At 65.9% G+C, this 16,361-nt stretch overlaps 1 protein-coding gene across 2 annotated transcripts in view; it reads left to right on the top strand.

Annotated features, from left to right (window-relative positions):
- The window catches only part of PADI1 (peptidyl arginine deiminase 1), a 34,478-nt gene that overhangs the window by 3,377 nt on the left and 14,740 nt on the right, over window positions 1-16,361 (top strand). For both annotated transcript variants that reach the window (XM_070079224.1, XM_070079223.1), the window contains exons 2-10: window positions 8,960-9,140; window positions 9,880-9,952; window positions 10,833-10,894; window positions 12,553-12,670; window positions 12,901-13,026; window positions 14,248-14,420; window positions 14,494-14,597; window positions 15,494-15,617; window positions 15,866-15,973. In XM_070079224.1, the coding sequence (XP_069935325.1) occupies window positions 8,960-9,140; window positions 9,880-9,952; window positions 10,833-10,894; window positions 12,553-12,670; window positions 12,901-13,026; window positions 14,248-14,420; window positions 14,494-14,597; window positions 15,494-15,617; window positions 15,866-15,973 (1,069 nt within the window). The remainder of the gene's footprint in view (window positions 1-8,959; window positions 9,141-9,879; window positions 9,953-10,832; window positions 10,895-12,552; window positions 12,671-12,900; window positions 13,027-14,247; window positions 14,421-14,493; window positions 14,598-15,493; window positions 15,618-15,865; window positions 15,974-16,361) is intronic.

Here is a 16,361-nt window from a genome sequence, read left to right as displayed (position 1 = left end):
CGCAGCTCGGAGCCGGCACGGACTCACAGCCACAGGCAGGCGCCGGGCTCCGTCCTGCCGCCCTGTCACCGTGGCAGGAGAGAAGTGACAGCAACAGCTTAAGTTGAGGGTCCCTGGAGAACATGCAGCTGTGGTGGGGTCACCTAGGAGTCCCTCACGGCGCTGGCGGAGCCGGAAACGCCCTCTTGGACTGATGGCCTCTGGCATCCGCAGGGACCCGCAAGGCAGCCATACCCCGCTAGGACTTGCTCCTCCTCCTGCTCCTTCTCCTCTTCCCTCCTCAGCCCACCTCCCCCCCCCCCCCGCCAGCCCCCGGTTCTCCTCTTCCCCCTGCCCCCACCTCGTCCCCATGGTGGGCAGGATTCTGGGAGCGTCCGAGGTGGGCGGGCCCCGATGGAAGATTCCAGACGCAAGGCGATCGTGCGCTGGTGATGTCGAGTCCTCCTGGGCTCTCCCCGACGCCTTCCCTTCCCCGCCGTGTCTTCCCCGGCTCTCTCTGGCATCACTGCCACTGTCACCGGCTTCTCTCTCTGTGGCTTCCGGCTCTGTGCCCGGCTCTGCCAAGGTGTGCAGGGAAAGATGTAGGCCCAGGAGGAACCGGCAGATGCACAGCTAGCCCAGGACCCTGGCCGCCCGGGAGGGCCGGGAGGTGAGGCCCCCTCCACCAGGCAGGAAATCAGGGGGCTTCTCCCCGTGGCTGATTCGGCAGTGCCCAGGCCTCAGGATGGAGCTGAGGGAGCTGGGTCCTGCCTGGCCTTGTCCTGAGATGGTGTGGGGAGCAGGCAGGACAGCGCTGCCCTCACGGCCATGGCCCTCACAGAGTGGGTGGACCCGGGAGGAGAGGACGCGAGGGCCTGTGGGTAAGAGCACTTGACCCGACCAAGCTGACCAAGGAGATGGGTCACGTGGGCCACGGCCTTTAAAACCCGCACCCCGTGATAGGATTCGCTCCCTGACTAGGAGGGGAGCTCCTCACAGCGGGCGCAGGCCACAGCCCCCCGGAGCCAGCCAGGGACCTGGCCTCCCAGGTGACCGCGTGTGTCCTCCCAGGTGACCGTGTGTGTCCTCCCAGGTGACCGTGTGTGTCCTCCCAGGTGACCGCGTGTGTCTGGGCCTGGGTGCAGCCTGGGCCCGGGGCAGACAGCTCAGTTGCCCCGCGTCAGCGTTTGAGGCCACGCGGAGCCCCGCTGTGCACCTCCCCTGCTCGCCTTCCCGGCCACCTTGATGATCCTGCAGTGACCCCACCCCCCACCCCACCCTGCAGCCCTGGCCCAGGCACTGCTCTGGAGGGAAGGGCGAGGAGTCCACGGTGGGGAGACAGGAACTGTGTTCCCAGCTCCTGCCCACGCCCAGCCATGGCCACTGTGGGCATTTGCGGAATGAACCAGCATTTGGGAGCTTTCCCTATCTCTGTCTCTCTCCCCCCTCTTTGCTTCAAATAAACAAAACTCCACAGTAGGGCCCAGCAGGGGGCGCACTTGGCACCATCTGGGCCAGACTGGGTGCCACAGTAGAGGACCGGGGGTGGGGCTTGAGAGAGCGGGGCCCCCTCTGTGGCCTTGGCCCCAGTCCGGAGGCACCTGGCTGGGCTCCCTGGGAGGAAGCTCCTGGCGGCAGGACCACGTGAGCTCCGATTCACCAACCGCTGAAATCTAGGGGGCTGGTGGGTGCGGGCGCGGCTGTGTGACCCTGGGGCCGTGGCTCGGCCTCTCTGAGCCTGTTTTCGCCGGAGCTCAATGGAGACGTTGCGGCTTGCTGTGTGCGCCTTTGTTGTCCCCATTTTACAAACGAGGACTTTCACAATGTGCTCTGGGGAGAGGCAGCGTGACTCACGAGGCTGCCTCTCAAGTCCGGGCCGTACCTGCGGGCACCTCGAGGTGCCCGGCCCTTGACCGTCTCCGCGGGGCACACCCAGGAGGGGCAGCTGCCCCCAGCCCCAGTCTTGGGCAGGCAGGGCTCCCCTTGAGAGAGGGCCTGTGCCCCCGGGGTCCTCCTCCCGGGCTCCTGGGCACGGCCCTCCCTGGGCACCCAGGAGCAATGGCCATCTTGGGGAAGGAGGAGAAGGTGAGGGCACAGCCTTGCCCTGGGAGAGTCTGGAATTCCAGGGTGGTGCGAGGTGGGCGTCTGCCACGGCACCCCCCTCCCTCGTACCTCTGGCTGCAGCCAGCCCTAGGGGAGAAGACGGGGGAGATCAGAGCCAGCGCAGGGAGCCGGGGGTGGGTGTCTGAGCTGCCCCTCCCACTGCCAAGCACCCACACCTCCCCATGTCCGAGAACCCCCTGTGGTCTGCAGACCACTGCAGCCACTTAACAAACGCTCCTGGCACCTGCTCCCGTGGGCTCCGATGCTCTGCGAAGGTGCCGCCCACCCCTGCTGTGGGAGCGCCCCCCAGGGCGGTGGGGGGCAACACCATTGCCCAGGGCGGTGGGGGGCAACACCATTGCCAGGGGCCGGTTTAATGGCTGCACACCTGATCTGCTTCCTCCCTCAGCCAGGAGAGTAAAGGGAGGGGCAGGTAGTTCCTCTCCTCCCCGAGCCCGGCCCCGGCTCCTTGCCTTTGGGACAGCCCTAGGGTAGCGGCCCAGGGGGCGGCACTGTCTTAAATGCTCCCCCGCCATCTCCATCAAATCGCACAAGAAGATCCCGGGACAGGGACTGCTGGGATTCCCATTTTGCAGACAGAGAAACAGACACAGAGGTCAAAAGACTTTTTCCTTTTTTAAAAAGAGTTATTTATTTTTAAAAGTCAGAGTTAGAGCGAGAGCGAGAGAGAGAGAGAGAGAGAGAGAGAATCTTTCATCCCTTGGTTCACTCCCCAAATGGTTGCAACAGCCAGGGTTGGGCCAGGCCAAAGACAGGAGCCAGAAGCTTCTTCTGGGTCTCCCACATGGGTGCCGGGGCTCAAGGACTTGGGCCATCTTCCTCTGCTTTCCCAGGTGCATTAGCAGGGAGCTGGCTCAGAAGTGGAGCAGCCGGGACTCGAACCAGCACCCATAGGGGATGCCGGTGCTGCAAGTGGCAACTCTACCTGCTACACCACAGTGCCGCCCCCCGTGAGACTTTTCTGAAATCCCACAGCCCATGATTGCCGGGCCTGGGATTTGAACCCACGACTGCCTACTTCTGGGAGAGTGCCTATTCTCTGGGGTGGGGGCAGGGCGGAGGGCGAGCTCTGCAGCAGACCCAGGCAGGGTGGATTCCCAGCTCTGCCCTGTGTGCCCTGTGCGGTCTGGATTGCAGTTTGTCTCTAGCCTGGGTGGGCAGGGGCCGGGCGGGTGGACTGGAGTGGAGGAAGGGCGCTCTGAGCATGCGGACGCCCTGCCCACTGTGGAGCCCCGGTCCACTTTCCTGGTGCCTGGCGAGGTACTGATGTACAGTGGGTTTGCAGCCCTAGTGGGAGCTCCTAGTGGGAGCTCTGTGTGTCCCGGGGCAGGGCAGGGCGGGGGGGGGGGGCAGCTGTTGACTGTTAGGACAGGGCCGGCCATGGACTGTGTGCCCTGTGGTGCTGGGCCCCCAGCCGGATCTGCAGCCCCCGCAGAGCCCTCCCCATGCTGGCCGCGTAGAGGGCACCTGCCGGGTCCTGCTGGCTCCTGGACCACTGCTCTGGATTTCAGTCCAGGAAAACTGGAGGCTGTCCCGCCCCCACCAGGGGCTCCGGGTGCATTGGAGGCTGGGCAGGGAGCCACAGTCTCCCATCTCTTCTGTGTTATGCACCCCTCCTGCCCCTGCACAGGGCCCTGGACACCCCCAAGGGACCCCTGGGCCCCCACCCCTGCCCAGCTGACTCCCGCCCCCAGGGCTGCACTGCCCCAGCTCTGGGGTGGGACTGCTGCACGCCCCCTCCCGCCAGAGTCCCTGAGATGAGGCGTGGCCTACAGAGCTGCGGGGGGGTGGAAGCTTCTGGAAGGCTGCTTGTAGCCGAGCCAAAGGAAACACTTTCTAATGACCTGAACTGTCACAACAGAGAGGTGTGGGGCCGTGAGCTCTCTGTCCTGGGAGGTGGTGCTCAGGTTCAGGGTCCTGGCCCGGCAGGGGGATGGCCAGAATGACCTCCCAGCCCCCTCTGGTCTAAGACCTGTGCAGATGCACTTGGGCAGGGCGGGGCCGGCCAGGCGTGCGCTCCCTCCTCCCCACTTGCACCAACCTCACCCCTGCAGGGTTCAGGCGTGTGGGCGGGGACAGCCTGTCCTGACCTCCACGGCTCACCCGTGCGGAAGTGTCAAGGCGGAGCTGGCGTGGCCAGGTTTCAACACCTTCTCGTTTCCTTCCTCCGTCTTCCCTGGCCGTCTCTTCCTCCCATCCCTGACGGGGCACGCACGGGGCACGCGCAGGGCACACGTGCGCATGCTGATGTCAGCTGGGACAGCCCGGGAGAGAGGCGGGACCTGCTGCTCACGCCCGCCTTGGCCGACCGTGCTCCCCCAGAGGGGCTGCCTAGCCTCTTGGGGGTCTGGGGTGGCTTCATCTTTAAATGGGCCAGTAACACGTCCCAGGAGGGCTGTTGTGAAGGCGAGAGCCTCACATAGCAGGGGTGTCCGAGTGTGGGCACTTCCTCGCCCCAGCATCCCACAGCAAGCAGCCCCGGCCGGGCCTCCACCCACCCTGTGTGCCTCCTTCTGCGAGGTTCTCTAAGGATCACCTCCGTTCTCCTAGCTGCCTCTCTCTTGAACCCGGCCTGGGGGCCCTGCCCTGGGCTCAGGGTGGGGGACGGTGCAGGGTGAGTCGGGCTGGATGTGCCCTGGGCGGCACAGACTGACCGTGAGGGCCCCCAGGATGGTGTGTGCCGGAGCCGAGCGGGCGCAGAGCAAGCACAGGGGTCCTGGCTGGAGTGGGCTGGGCTGAGGGCAGTGACTGTGACGGCAGCGCCAGCAGCGGACTCTAACAATGGTCAGGTTTCAAATGCACCATCTCTAGGAACACCCAGAGCCCTGAGCACTTGGTTCTTTGGCTTATACCCATTTCAGAGAGAGGGAAATGGAGGCTGGGATTGGTGCCACATTCCTTCTACAGAACAGGAAAGATGGTAACCATGGTAACAAGGGCAGGAGTGCGCAGTGTCTGCAATGGTGACGCTAATAGTCCCTTTCATTTAAATCCATTACCTCATCTGGTGGGGAGCTTGGAGACTGGCCTGGCTGCGCACCTGGCGACTGGTCAGGTCTGGGGGCTGAGGTCAGCTCTGGGGGCTGAGGTGTGCACCTGGAGGCCCCCAAGGCCACATCTGCAGCCCGGGGACTGGAGAGGTGAGCAAGGGCAGCAGGTGCCCCATCTCTGAGCCTCTGGGCAGGGCGAGGAGAGGATGCCAAAGAGATGAGAGTGCAAGGCCGCCCGGCACCTGTCTGGCAGAGCTCTGCCTGCTTGGGTCCAGCAGGAAAAGCAGCGCCTCCTCCCAGCAGGTGCAGCACAGGCCCCTCCAGGGGGAGGAGTCTCCTGGGGAAGCCCCTGTACCTGGCTCCTGCCAAGGGGGCGAGAAGCTGTGACCAGGAGCCCGGCAGCCCATGGAGGGGTGACCCGAGCTCCTGAGCAGGTTTGGTGCAGGGAGGGGCAGCCTGGGCTGCAGGAAGCCGTGTTGGGCGGGGCTTCCACGGAATCCTGCTGGAGCCAGGACTTGAACCCAGGCACTCCACCGTGGGACACGCGCATCCCAAGTGGTATCCTCGCTGCTGTGCCAAGCGCCTGCCCCAAATGTGGTATTTTAACGAATCTCCACTACGCGTGCAACCCGAGAGGACCCCATTTTTCTGTGCATAACTAATTCGATTCCTGAGCCACATGAGAGGGTTTCCAAGCACACAGGCAGGGGAGGCTGGGTCACGGAGCTGGCCACGCACTGCTGGTGACCCCACAGGGGTGGGCGTGGCCACGGCTGCGACTGGCAGAGGTTGAGTAGCCTGGAGCTGGGGGTGGTGGGATGGGCTTTGCAGAGCCCTGGTCCCTTGCAGCGGCCGTGTCCCTGGCTCCGATCCTGGCTCAGTGACCTCCCCGCCTGCACAGTGCTGGGTGGCTGTGTCCTCATTCGTGACACACCAGGCACAGAGTAGGATGCCGAAACACACAGAGAAGGAAACAGACAGGGCCCCTGACTTCTGGTGGGAGAGACAGCCACGCCACGGACCTCGGAGGCCAGGGGCTGCGGGAGCCGGGGTGAAGCCGGGGTGACGCAGCTCTGGCTTCACGGTGTCATTCATGTCACCCTGGCTGCCATAGGGTGACAGGGAAGTCCTCTCTCAGAGGGAAGCGGGGGCCCGGTGTCTGCCATGGAACCATCGAGGCAGAGAACCACAGCAGGGCAAGGCACGTGGGGAGGGGGCAGTCAGGGCCGGGAGGTGGCGCGGCAGCCTATCCCGAGGGAGGGTTCTGAGCAGGGGGAGAGGAGGCGGGACTTCCGTTCCTGCTGAGTTGGGGACGGACTGGGGTGGAAGAGCCGAGGCAAGGAGGCCAGTGCCTCGCCAGACCCACGGGGAAGGGGCTGGCAGCCTGGACCAGGGCTGAGCCGAGAACTGCTGAGGATGCAGGAGGGAAGGGGGGAGGGGAGGCTGAGGATGTGGCCGCCATCCACTGGCTCCGGAAGCCTGGGCAGAGTGGGGGTGCACAGGAGGAGGGGCTGCAGAGCGGTTTTGCAGGGCTGTAATCTACAAGGTACGTGGGTGCCCAGGGAGATGCTTTACAGACAGCTCACCAACTCTGCGCGTGGAGGCGGGGTTCCCTGTACATCAGTGTGTCAGGGGGAGCTCCCCAAGGGCGTGGGTGTGGGAAGGGGAGGGGAGGGGGCGGGGGGGGCCCGTGGGGCCTGCTGTGTTGGGGCCAGCAGGTGCACATGCCAGGGTACCAGAGCCGGGTCTCTGTCTTTCAGTTGCTGGGTGTGTCTGTTTCAGCTCCGCATTCTTCAACTCAAAGCGTTCAGGGCCTCCGTGGACCCACTGGGAGACGGACCTGCGCTAAGACACGTCCACCAGCTGAGCTCCGCAGGCCCCTGCTCTGAGAGAGAGAGAGAGAGAGAGAGAGAGAGAGAGAGAGAGAGAGAATGTTTCATTCCCTTGTTCAATTCCCCAAAGGGCTGCAGCAGCTGGGAACTGGGCTGATCTGAAGCCAGGAGCCAGGAGCTTCTTCTTGGTCTCCCACGTGGATGCAGGGTCCCCAGCACTTGGGCCATCCTCTGCTTTTTTCCCAGGCCATAGCAGAAAGCTGGATTGGAAGTGGATCAGCCAGGACTCGAACCGGCGTCCATGGGGGATGCCGGCCCTGCAGGCGGTGACTTTGTACACTATGCCACTGTGCTAGCCAAAGGTTGAATCCTATTCTGAAAATGGAAAACAGAATGGTTGCTTGGGTGCACTTCGTACTATCATAAAGCTTTAACATTGTAAGACCACAGATCAGGGGCCATCTCTGTATTAAAAGCAAACTTAGGGGACGGTAGTGTGGTGCAGTGGGTTAAGCCGGGGATCGCTGGCGGCGTCAGGGCGCGCGGCCATGGAGAGTGTGGGTTGGTGGTGGCAAGGATTTTGCGGGCAGCTTCGGGGGGCCGGGGCCCCCATGCACTCCTGCCTCGTGTGGGGATGAGTGTTTTCCTCATGGGGGCACGGCGGGCAGCAGCATGTGATGGCCAGAGCTGACCAGCATCACCATTGTCCCCGGGGCAGCTGTCTGGCGGGGACACAGGGACCAGGGGAGGGGTCTCCAGGGGGTTCAATCCCTGGTGTCCAGGAAAGGACAGAGGCAGAGGATAGGGAAACAGACCCCACCGGGGAACATGGCAGGCCAGCGGCCTCTGGACGTGGACCTGACCTTGGGCGATGGCCAGGGGAGGGAGGAACACTGGTGGGCCATGCCCTCACCCGACCTCCCCGCGGGGCCTGGTGCAGGGAGGTGCACAGTCCCGGTTTATCCAGGGACAAGGGACGAGATGCTGTCCCCTGAATTCCTGTGGGCTCAGCCCCGCCTTTGCAGGGCTCCCTCCGTGGCCCTAAGCAGCTGTGGCTGGGGGCAGCGTGTGTGCCCTCGGCCTCCTCTCCAGAGCCCTGGGGAATCGGTGTTCGTGTGGGTCCCTGGGTACCGCGGCAGTCACGGGCGACATCTCTATCAGGTGCAGGTGGGCCTGGGGACGCCCGGCGGGGCAGCAGGACGTGAGGAGCCTCCATCCAAGAGCAAGTGCGCCGGGAACTGTCATGAGTGCGAAGGGTCCAGCCGGGAACCAAACACAAAACTGCTGCCCTCGGGGGCGGACCTAGCAGGAGAGAGGGACACCACGCAGGCATGGGCAGGAGTCAGAGCAGGGGCGAGGAGAGGGGGCGAGGTGCGACATGAAATGCGGTGACAGAGGGGCTCGCCGAGAAGAGGACATTTAAGCAGAACCCTGCGGGCGGTGAGGGGGGGGGGCATGTGGCTATGTGGGGGTGGGGGGAGCATTCTATCAAGAGGGAACAGCAGGTGCAAAGGCCCTGAGGCAGGACGGCCTTGTGTCTTTGAGGAACAGCAGAGAATGCCAGTGTGGTGGGCACAGAATGTGTGAGGAGCGTGAATGGGGAGGAGGGGCCAGGGAGGTGGCAGGGCGGTCAGCGGGGGCCTGGGTGCCACTGGGAGGAGCGTGCCTTCTGCCCGCCGGGAGGGAGACCCCTGTTCCTGAGCAGAGGAGCACACAGCCCGACTGATGCTTGCGGAACAGACAGCAGGGGCGCGGGTGGCACTGGGAGAAGAGCGAGGCGGCGCCCAGCCCTGCAGGGGGCCTCATGGAGGCCGGAAGCACAGCGGTGACCGCGGAAGTCGGGAGACCTGGCCAGACAACGGGTGGCCCATAGGCCTGGGGAACGTGGCCGTGGCCGACGTGGGGGAGGCTTGAGGGTGGGGCGCCTGGAGGTTGGCCAGCTGCGCGCTAGCCCGGCGGGGGGCACTGTCTGAACGGCCGGCAGCCCCGGCGCACCGCCCACTGCCACCGTCATCCGTGGTCTCTTCCTGGCAGGGACGTTCCCCAGGGTGCCAAGACCTTCGGGGTCTCCGGGAGCCCCGGCGTGGAGGTCTTCGTGGCCTATGACCCCACGCAGGTGACAGAGCCTGCGGGCAAGACCCACTGGCCCCTGGATGCCAACGTGGATGTGGTCTTGTCCGTGGGCACCGCCAGCAAGGACTTAAATGACTTGAAGGTAAGAGGCCACCGTGGCGGTCAGGGGCTGTGTCGCCTACCCCAGCTCCACCTACAGCAGGAGCCCCCATGGCACACCCCCATTCATATACAGAGGGAGCAGGTGCACAGGCCCTGAGGCAGGATGGGCTAGGATCTTCCCGGGACAGCACGTGAACAGATGCCCACTCCTAACAGCCCCACCTCTCTCAGCCGCTGTCCCGGGCTCCTGCTCACTGACACGATCCCTTCTCCCCAGCAGGCCCTGGAGAGGGTGGGGGCTGGGGCCGCATGGCTGCAGGACGGGCTCTGCCTGTGCCCTGTCCCCAAGGCCATGGGGCGGAGCACCGGGTGCAGCTCCAAGACCCCTGCCTGGGATGGTGGGGGTGGGGTGGGGGTCATGGCTCCCATTCTGTAGACGGAGAACCAGAGGCTCGGGGAGTTTGCGGGACTTGCTGACGACAGTGACGACAGCTGTCCGGTCCCTGGATGTGGCCTGCGGTCACCTGCTCCTTCTGGGACACCCTCCACCCCCCGCCCCTGGCCCCAAACTGTCCTGTTCTCAGCCTACCCGGGGGGGGGGGGGCAGCCACAGCCTCTAGCTGGGAACACAAGCCTGGAGCCCCTGCGTCCCGGGCCCTCAGCTGCCCCTGGGCCCCCGTGCCCCCTCTCCTCCCAGTGGGGCTGTAGGGGCAACGCCATCCGCCCCCCTCAACAGCCGTGGCTGAAGGGGCGGCCTCCGGCCGACTGTGTGTCCCCAGGTAAAGGTCTCCTACTTCGGGCAGCCGGAAGCGGGCGCCCTGGCCCACAGCGTGCTCTACCTCACTGGTGTGGGTGAGTACCGCCCCTGGAGACCATGGCCCCCACCCCGCACCTGTCCCCCTCCCCCCAGCAGTGCTTAGGGAGCTGGGCCTTGCCACCTGCAGGTTGCACGCATGACCCGAGCAGCAGCGTCTTATGGCCCAAAGCTGGTGGCACAGAGTTCACTTCCGGGTCGTGCGTCTCCATCAGGAGTGGGGGCGGGATCTGGGAGGGGCGCTGCACAGTCAGCAGGGAACAGGTGCACCTGCCGCCACGCACCAGGCCCGTCCGCTCATTCAGCAGTGAACTGAGATTCAGCCTTCGGAGAGTGGCTTCGGGCTTCCGCCGTCAGAAAGCAGGTGCGGCCTTGCAGCTTGTGCGCAGGCGCCGCAAACCTCAGGTGCGGCTGGGTCTGTCCGCCAGCCGCCTCCCGCCATGTGCTGGATGCCTGGCTGTTCCACCTCGGGCCTGATCAAGGGCCGGGTGCTTTCTGCAGAAGGGGAGGACCTAGAAATGCCACAGCCCGGGAGCCCACAGCTGGAGCCACGGCTGAGTCTCCGGTGTGCCCTCGCTGGACACCAGGACCTGGCACCAAATCCCGGAGAGCCACGGGCCCCTCCAGTCCAAGCGCACGGCGCAGGCTCTGGGGACAGCAGAGCCCGGTCCCTGGAACCCCGGGTGGGTCCCCAGCTGCCAGCGCTCAGGGCCACCAGTGTAGACTCCAGAAGGCCCAGGCCACCAGAGCCGGCAGCTCGACAGCCAGTGACACGGGGCCCCCAGCACCCGAGTCACTGACGCCCCCAGCGCCGAGGACCAGGGCGAGGGTGTCCCTGGGCTGGGAATGGGCCATTCTCTGTTCTCGTGGGCCTGGGGCTGGGGGAGGCCCCGTCAGCCCCGCCCCATCGCTTTCCAGATGTTTCCCTCGATGTGGACTTGGGCCGTACCGGCAAGATGAAGAGAAGCCGCAGGAACAAGGTGAGACCCCCCCGCCACCCCCCGGAACCTGGGGTGGCCCTGGGGGAGGGGGCCTCCCTCCAGGGGGCTGGCGAGGCCCCAGGGTCTGGGGTCTCCCAGGCATAGGGAACCCTTCCAGGGATGGCCACACAGGCCTTGGTGGGCACTTACGCCACGTGACCAGCACTCATGTGCTTCGTGGACAAGAACTCATCCTCTCTGCTCATATTTAAGGCGATTTAAACTCTCTGTGTCCTTAGTGAGAGGAGAGACAGAGAGGTCTCAGAACGGTGCCCTCCCAGGGCGCACTTTCGCAGGAAGCGGGGTTCGGGGGTGTAAGCAGGACTCGAACCCAGGCGCCCTGCGTGGGGTGCAGCGTCCGAGCAGCACTGGAGCCGCTGTGCCCAGCTCGCACCCTCCGCGTCTCTCTCGGGCTGTCTTAGGGTTGGGCCGGGGTCTTTTCTCGCTGCCTCTTCCGTCTGGAGCTCTGGTTTTGAACCCTGAACCGCTCAGGGGCTTTGTAGTTGAGTGGTTGGAGGCAAGGAGATGAGCCTCTGTAGAGGAAGCTGTGGTGGTGAGCCCGAGTTAGACCCCAAGAGGGAGGAAGAGGAGGCGGGGGGGGGGAGGAAGAGGAGGAGACGGGGGGGAGGAAGAGGAGGAGGCGGGGGGAGGAAGAAGAGGAGGAGGTGGGGGGAGGAAGAGGAGGAGGTGGGGGGAGGAAGAGGAGGAGGCGGGGGGAAGAAGAGGAAGAGGTGGGGGGAGGAAGAGGAGGAGGCGGGGGGAGGAAGAGGAGGAGGCGGGGGGAAGAAGAGGAGGAGGTGGGGGAGGAAGAGGAGGAGGTGGGGGGAGGAAGAGGAGGAGGCGGGGGGAGGAGGAGGAGGCGGGGGGGTCTTCCCCCGCAGGAGGTATCTGAGGCTGAAGGCAGTTTGCAGAGAAAGGTCCTAGAGAGGCAGCCTGGATCGTAAGGCTTTATGGACAAGGCAGTGCAGGGCTGCCGTGGACGGCTGTGCAGGCTGCTCACTGCACGAGGGTACTTGGGCCCTGGTGGGGTGGACGAGAGGGCCATTAGGCTGGCAGTGCTCGGTGTGGTCCCCGAGCCTGGGTTCTCTTCCCTCCTGGGTGCCACGAGGCTGAGCCCTGCCCCGCAGTCGGCTGGAGATGAAGCGGAGGCGAGCAGGGCAGAGCGGTGGCTGCCGAGGCGGGCGAGGTCCCAGCCATCTTTCCCGCTGCAGCGCGGGCCTCAGCGTGCAGGGCTTGTAGGACAGTGGGTGGACATCAGGGACGTCTGTGGGACAGGCCACAGGGGAGGGCTGGGGTGGGGAGGGTCTCCCCGGGTTCTCGACCCCTCACCCCCATCCAGGGTGGGCAGGCAGCCTCTGTGCCCCAGGCGGACCGAGCGGCGCTGGCTCTTGAGGTCCCTTTCTGGGTGTGGAGGCGGTGCCCTTGCCCCCCCGGGGCCCCTGTGCCTGGTGTGTGCGGTTGTACACGTTGTTCACTGCACAAAGACGGGGTGACTCTGGGTAGCTCCAGCTCCCAGCCTGCAGTCCCTCTGTGAGTCTTTCAGCAAACCCAGAGCGTGCGTCTCAGGCTGCCAGGAGGGGCGGCCCGGGCCCCGTGCAGAACCCCCTTTCCCGAGCCCCCAGTCCCTCTGATGCCCAGATCTTCTTATTTGGCCCCAGAGAACCTGGCACTGGGGCCCTGAGGGCCATGGGGCCATCCTGCTGGTGAACTGCGACCGTGACAGTGACAGGTCCAGGGACCCCGACCTTGATGATGGCCAGCTGATATCGCTGGCCGGTGAGCGACACGGTTGCTGGGGGAGGGGGGACCTGGCCGGAGTTGGGGGAGAGGACCAGGTCGGTCAGGGGGGGAGACCTGGCCGGTGGGGGGGGCCTGGCCAATGAGCGACAGCGATCGCGGGGTGGGGGTGGGGTGAAACCAGCTGGTGTCGGGGGGACCCAGCCAGTGTGGGGGGTGGGGAGGGGACCCAGCCGGGGTGGGGGTTGTAAAGGCACCCCTGTCCCCAGACCTGAAGGACATGTCCCCCATGGTGCTGAGCTGCGAAGGTCCGGACAGCGTCTTCGACAGCCACAGGCTGGTCCTGAACGTGCCCTCATCTGATGCCAAGAGACTGCGGGTCTTCTGTGCTCGGGGTGAGCGGCCGGGGTGGGGGTGGGAGTGGGGGTGGGGGTTGAGCGCCCTCCCCTCCCTGTTCCCCCCCATCTCTCCCAGCCCTCCCACCCATTCATCACTCTCTAAACTGGACGCCGCTGGTGTCCAATGTAGTGTCCCGGAACGAGGGTCCGCATTGGGCCCATTGTACAGGGAGGAAAACCGAGGCTCCAACGCATGAGTTCACTGTCATAGGACCAACCAGGAGCAGAGCGGGCATTAGGGCCCCGGCACCTTGAGCACCAAAGCCCCTCTCCTGTCCACGGCCTGGGACCTCTTCCCTCCTCTGCCTGCCCAGCACCGCCCAGGGGAGGCTGCGGCCCGGGCCCCACCCCATCCTCTCTGTCCTGTCCCCCAGAGTTCTTATTAAGCAAAGCCGCAGGAAGAGGCTGTTAAAGGCAGAGAGAAAGAGAGAGAGTCCCCCACCCGCCGGTCTACTCCCCAGATGGCTGCAACAGCCAGGCTGAGCCAGGCCAAGGCCAGGAGTCAGGAGCCCGAGGACCACTGCGCCGGTCTCCGTCGCTTCCCCAGGGCAGGAGCGGGGAGCGGGATGGGAAGTGGAGCAGCTGGGATATGGGGTCAAGGTCACCGCTGCCCCGTGCCGCCGCCCGGCTTGCAACATTTCTAAGTGAACCGCTCTGTGGCATTTAGCACATCCCACCCGCCGCCCGCCCGCCGCCGCCTCTTCCTCGTCCCTGGCGTCTTCACTGTCCCGAATAAAAACACCCGGCCACCGCTGGGACACTGGCCACCTCCCCGGCCCCTCCCCGCCCTCTGTTCTCTGTCCCTGTGGCTTTCCTGCTTGGAAGACACCACGCGGCGGCGGGAAGTCCTCCAGCATCTCCCCAGCCTAGTGAGAACGGGCGCATGGTTGCTCTCAGGGATGACAGGTGCACCTCCCTGCACACTCTGTCCCCTCCTCCGGCCACAGCTGGGGTTCCGGCCCCCTTTTGTGTCGGGGACTTTGATCTCTGCCTGGCTCAGAGTTCTCACGGCTTCCCGAGAAACACACCGTGGCACATTTTATAGATGAGGAACCGACTCACTGAGCCACAGCCACGTGACGTGGGCGTGGCGCGGCTGGACAGCGACCCGAGTAGCTGGCACCCCCGAGGCGGCTCTGCCCCTGGACTCCCACCATGGGGCTCCTGCCCACCCCGGGACCCCGCCCGGCACTGGCCCCTGACCCTGGCTCTCCGCAGGTGGGAGGTCCCTCCCGGACTACAGGCAGGTGCTGGGGCCCCGGCTCCTGTCCTACGAAGTGGAGCGACAGCCGGGGGAGCGGGAGGTGCTCTTCCACGTGGAGGGGCTCGCCTTCCCGGACGCCGACTTCGCGGGCGTGGTCTCCCTCAGCGTGAGCCTGCTGGACACCAGGGTACGGCGGCTCGGCCGAGGGCTGTGGGGGCCGGGCTGGGGCTGGGCGCTGAGTCTCCCTCCATCCCCCCCAGCCCCTGGCCGAGGCGCCCGTCTTCACAGACACCGTGACCTTCCGCGTGGCCCCCTGGATCATGACCCCCAACACCCAGCCCCCCCTGGAGCTGTATGTGTGCAGGTGAGGCCGCCCCACCCCCCCCGCCCCATGGCCCTGGATGTGGAGGGGTGGGGACAGGGTGCTGGCTGGCCCCTCGCTCAGACCGGCAGGGAGCAGGGCCCAGGACCGGAGCCGGTGTGCGTGGGCACCGCCCTGCAGCTCGGGCCTGGCCCAGGTCCCCGGCTGCGGCTCCCGCCTCCTGGCCCCTGAGTGGTCTCAAGGCTGCAGCCCTGGGGCACCCTGGGCGTGGCCTGGGCAGTAGCGACCCTAGAGGGCCTCGTCTCCTGCATCTGCTGAGGACGCGGGAACCCAGCCCAGTGCAGCCCTGGGCCATCTGCATCTCTCAGAACCTTGGGCGGGCTCCTTGCTGGGGGGCGTGGGACAAGGCCCCGCCAGGCCTCTGTGCGGGGGCCGGATCCACAGACAGGGCCACAGCTGGGCTGCGCACGAGTCCCAAGGCCGGGACGGGGGTGGCCGGACAGGTTCGCTCTGCTGACCTGGGCCCAGGTGTGTGCAGGCACTCAGAGGGCGTCCTGTCCGCCTGTTTGCTCACAGCCCCGCCCGGGTCCTCGGCTCAGGCCGGGCTAAGGAACAGGAGGAGCCGGGGCGCCTGCTCCAGGACTAGAGATTCAGGCCCAGGTCACCTCCAGGGCGGCCTCTCGGATTACCTGTGCTGGCCTAGGTGCCTCCCTCTGGGCTCCACAGCCTGGGCGTAGCCCTGCTCACTGTCACCTGGTCTGGGGACGTCCCCTGGGTCCCCCACGAGCCTGGAGCTTCTCTAGGGCAAAGGCTGTGTCTGCACCTCTGCACCCCGGGGGGCCACCCAGAGCCCAGTGCAGGCTGAACCCAGGCCACACCGGCCCGGCCCCGGCCCCGGCCCCAGGTCCTCACCAGCTCCCGCCTCCCTGTCTCTGCAGCGTGGTGGACCCGCACGGCTCCAATGAGAAGTTTCTGGCCGACCTGGCCTCGCTGGCGTCGAAGGCCGACTGCAGGCTGGTGGTCTGCCTGCGGGCGGAGAATCGCAATGACCGCTGGATCCAGGTGGGGGCGGAAGCCGTGTGGGAGGGGGCGAGGCCTGGGGCAGGGGAGCCTGCACGGGTCCTGCCCCCTCCTCTGGCTCCTGGCAGAGGCCCCGGCCTCCCTCCCCATGCCCTAGGCCCAGCCGGGACCCCCCCACCTCGGCGCCCGCACCCCGCCCAGGTCTGCCCGGGGGCCACCTGTCTGATAGCGCCTGTGCGGTCAGGTGACTTCACTCCCCCCTCCTCCTTCCCCTCCCCCTCCTCTCCCAGGACGAGATGGAGTTTGGCTACGTCGAGGCCCCGCACAAGTCCTTCCCCGTGGTCTTTGACTCGCCCCGGAACAGAGGCCTGAGGGACTTCCCCTTGAAGAGGATCCTGGTACACAGAGGCAGAGTGGGGAGGGGGCCGGGTGGGCCCTCCTACGGGAGCCCCCAGCGAGGCCTCTCCTGCGAAGATGGGGGGGCCGCAGACGTGGGAAGTGGGGGCAGCCAGGGAGGGGCTGGGGCAGGACGAGCTAGGGATATGCAAACCACATGCAAATGGACACCGGTGCCCATCGCCCCTTTTCTGGGACTGCAGTTCTAGGTAGGGGCCTGTTTTCCAAAGGGAAATCAACAGAAGAGTCAGCCCCAGGGAGATCAAGCTGCCTTTTTTGGGGGGAGGGGGCACCCCTGGTGAGCCCCCGGCCCCTGTTCTAAGAGCCAGAGCCTCTCCTCGGATAGCGAATGCTTTCTGAACACCTGCTGTGTGCCAGGCACTATGCTAC

The sequence above is a fragment of the Oryctolagus cuniculus genome, chromosome 7, assembly GCF_964237555.1.
Source record: "Oryctolagus cuniculus chromosome 7, mOryCun1.1, whole genome shotgun sequence".
NCBI lineage: Eukaryota > Metazoa > Chordata > Mammalia > Lagomorpha > Leporidae > Oryctolagus > Oryctolagus cuniculus.
Note: the sequence above shows the minus strand (reverse complement) of the source record. Positions and strands in the feature narration are given on the sequence as shown.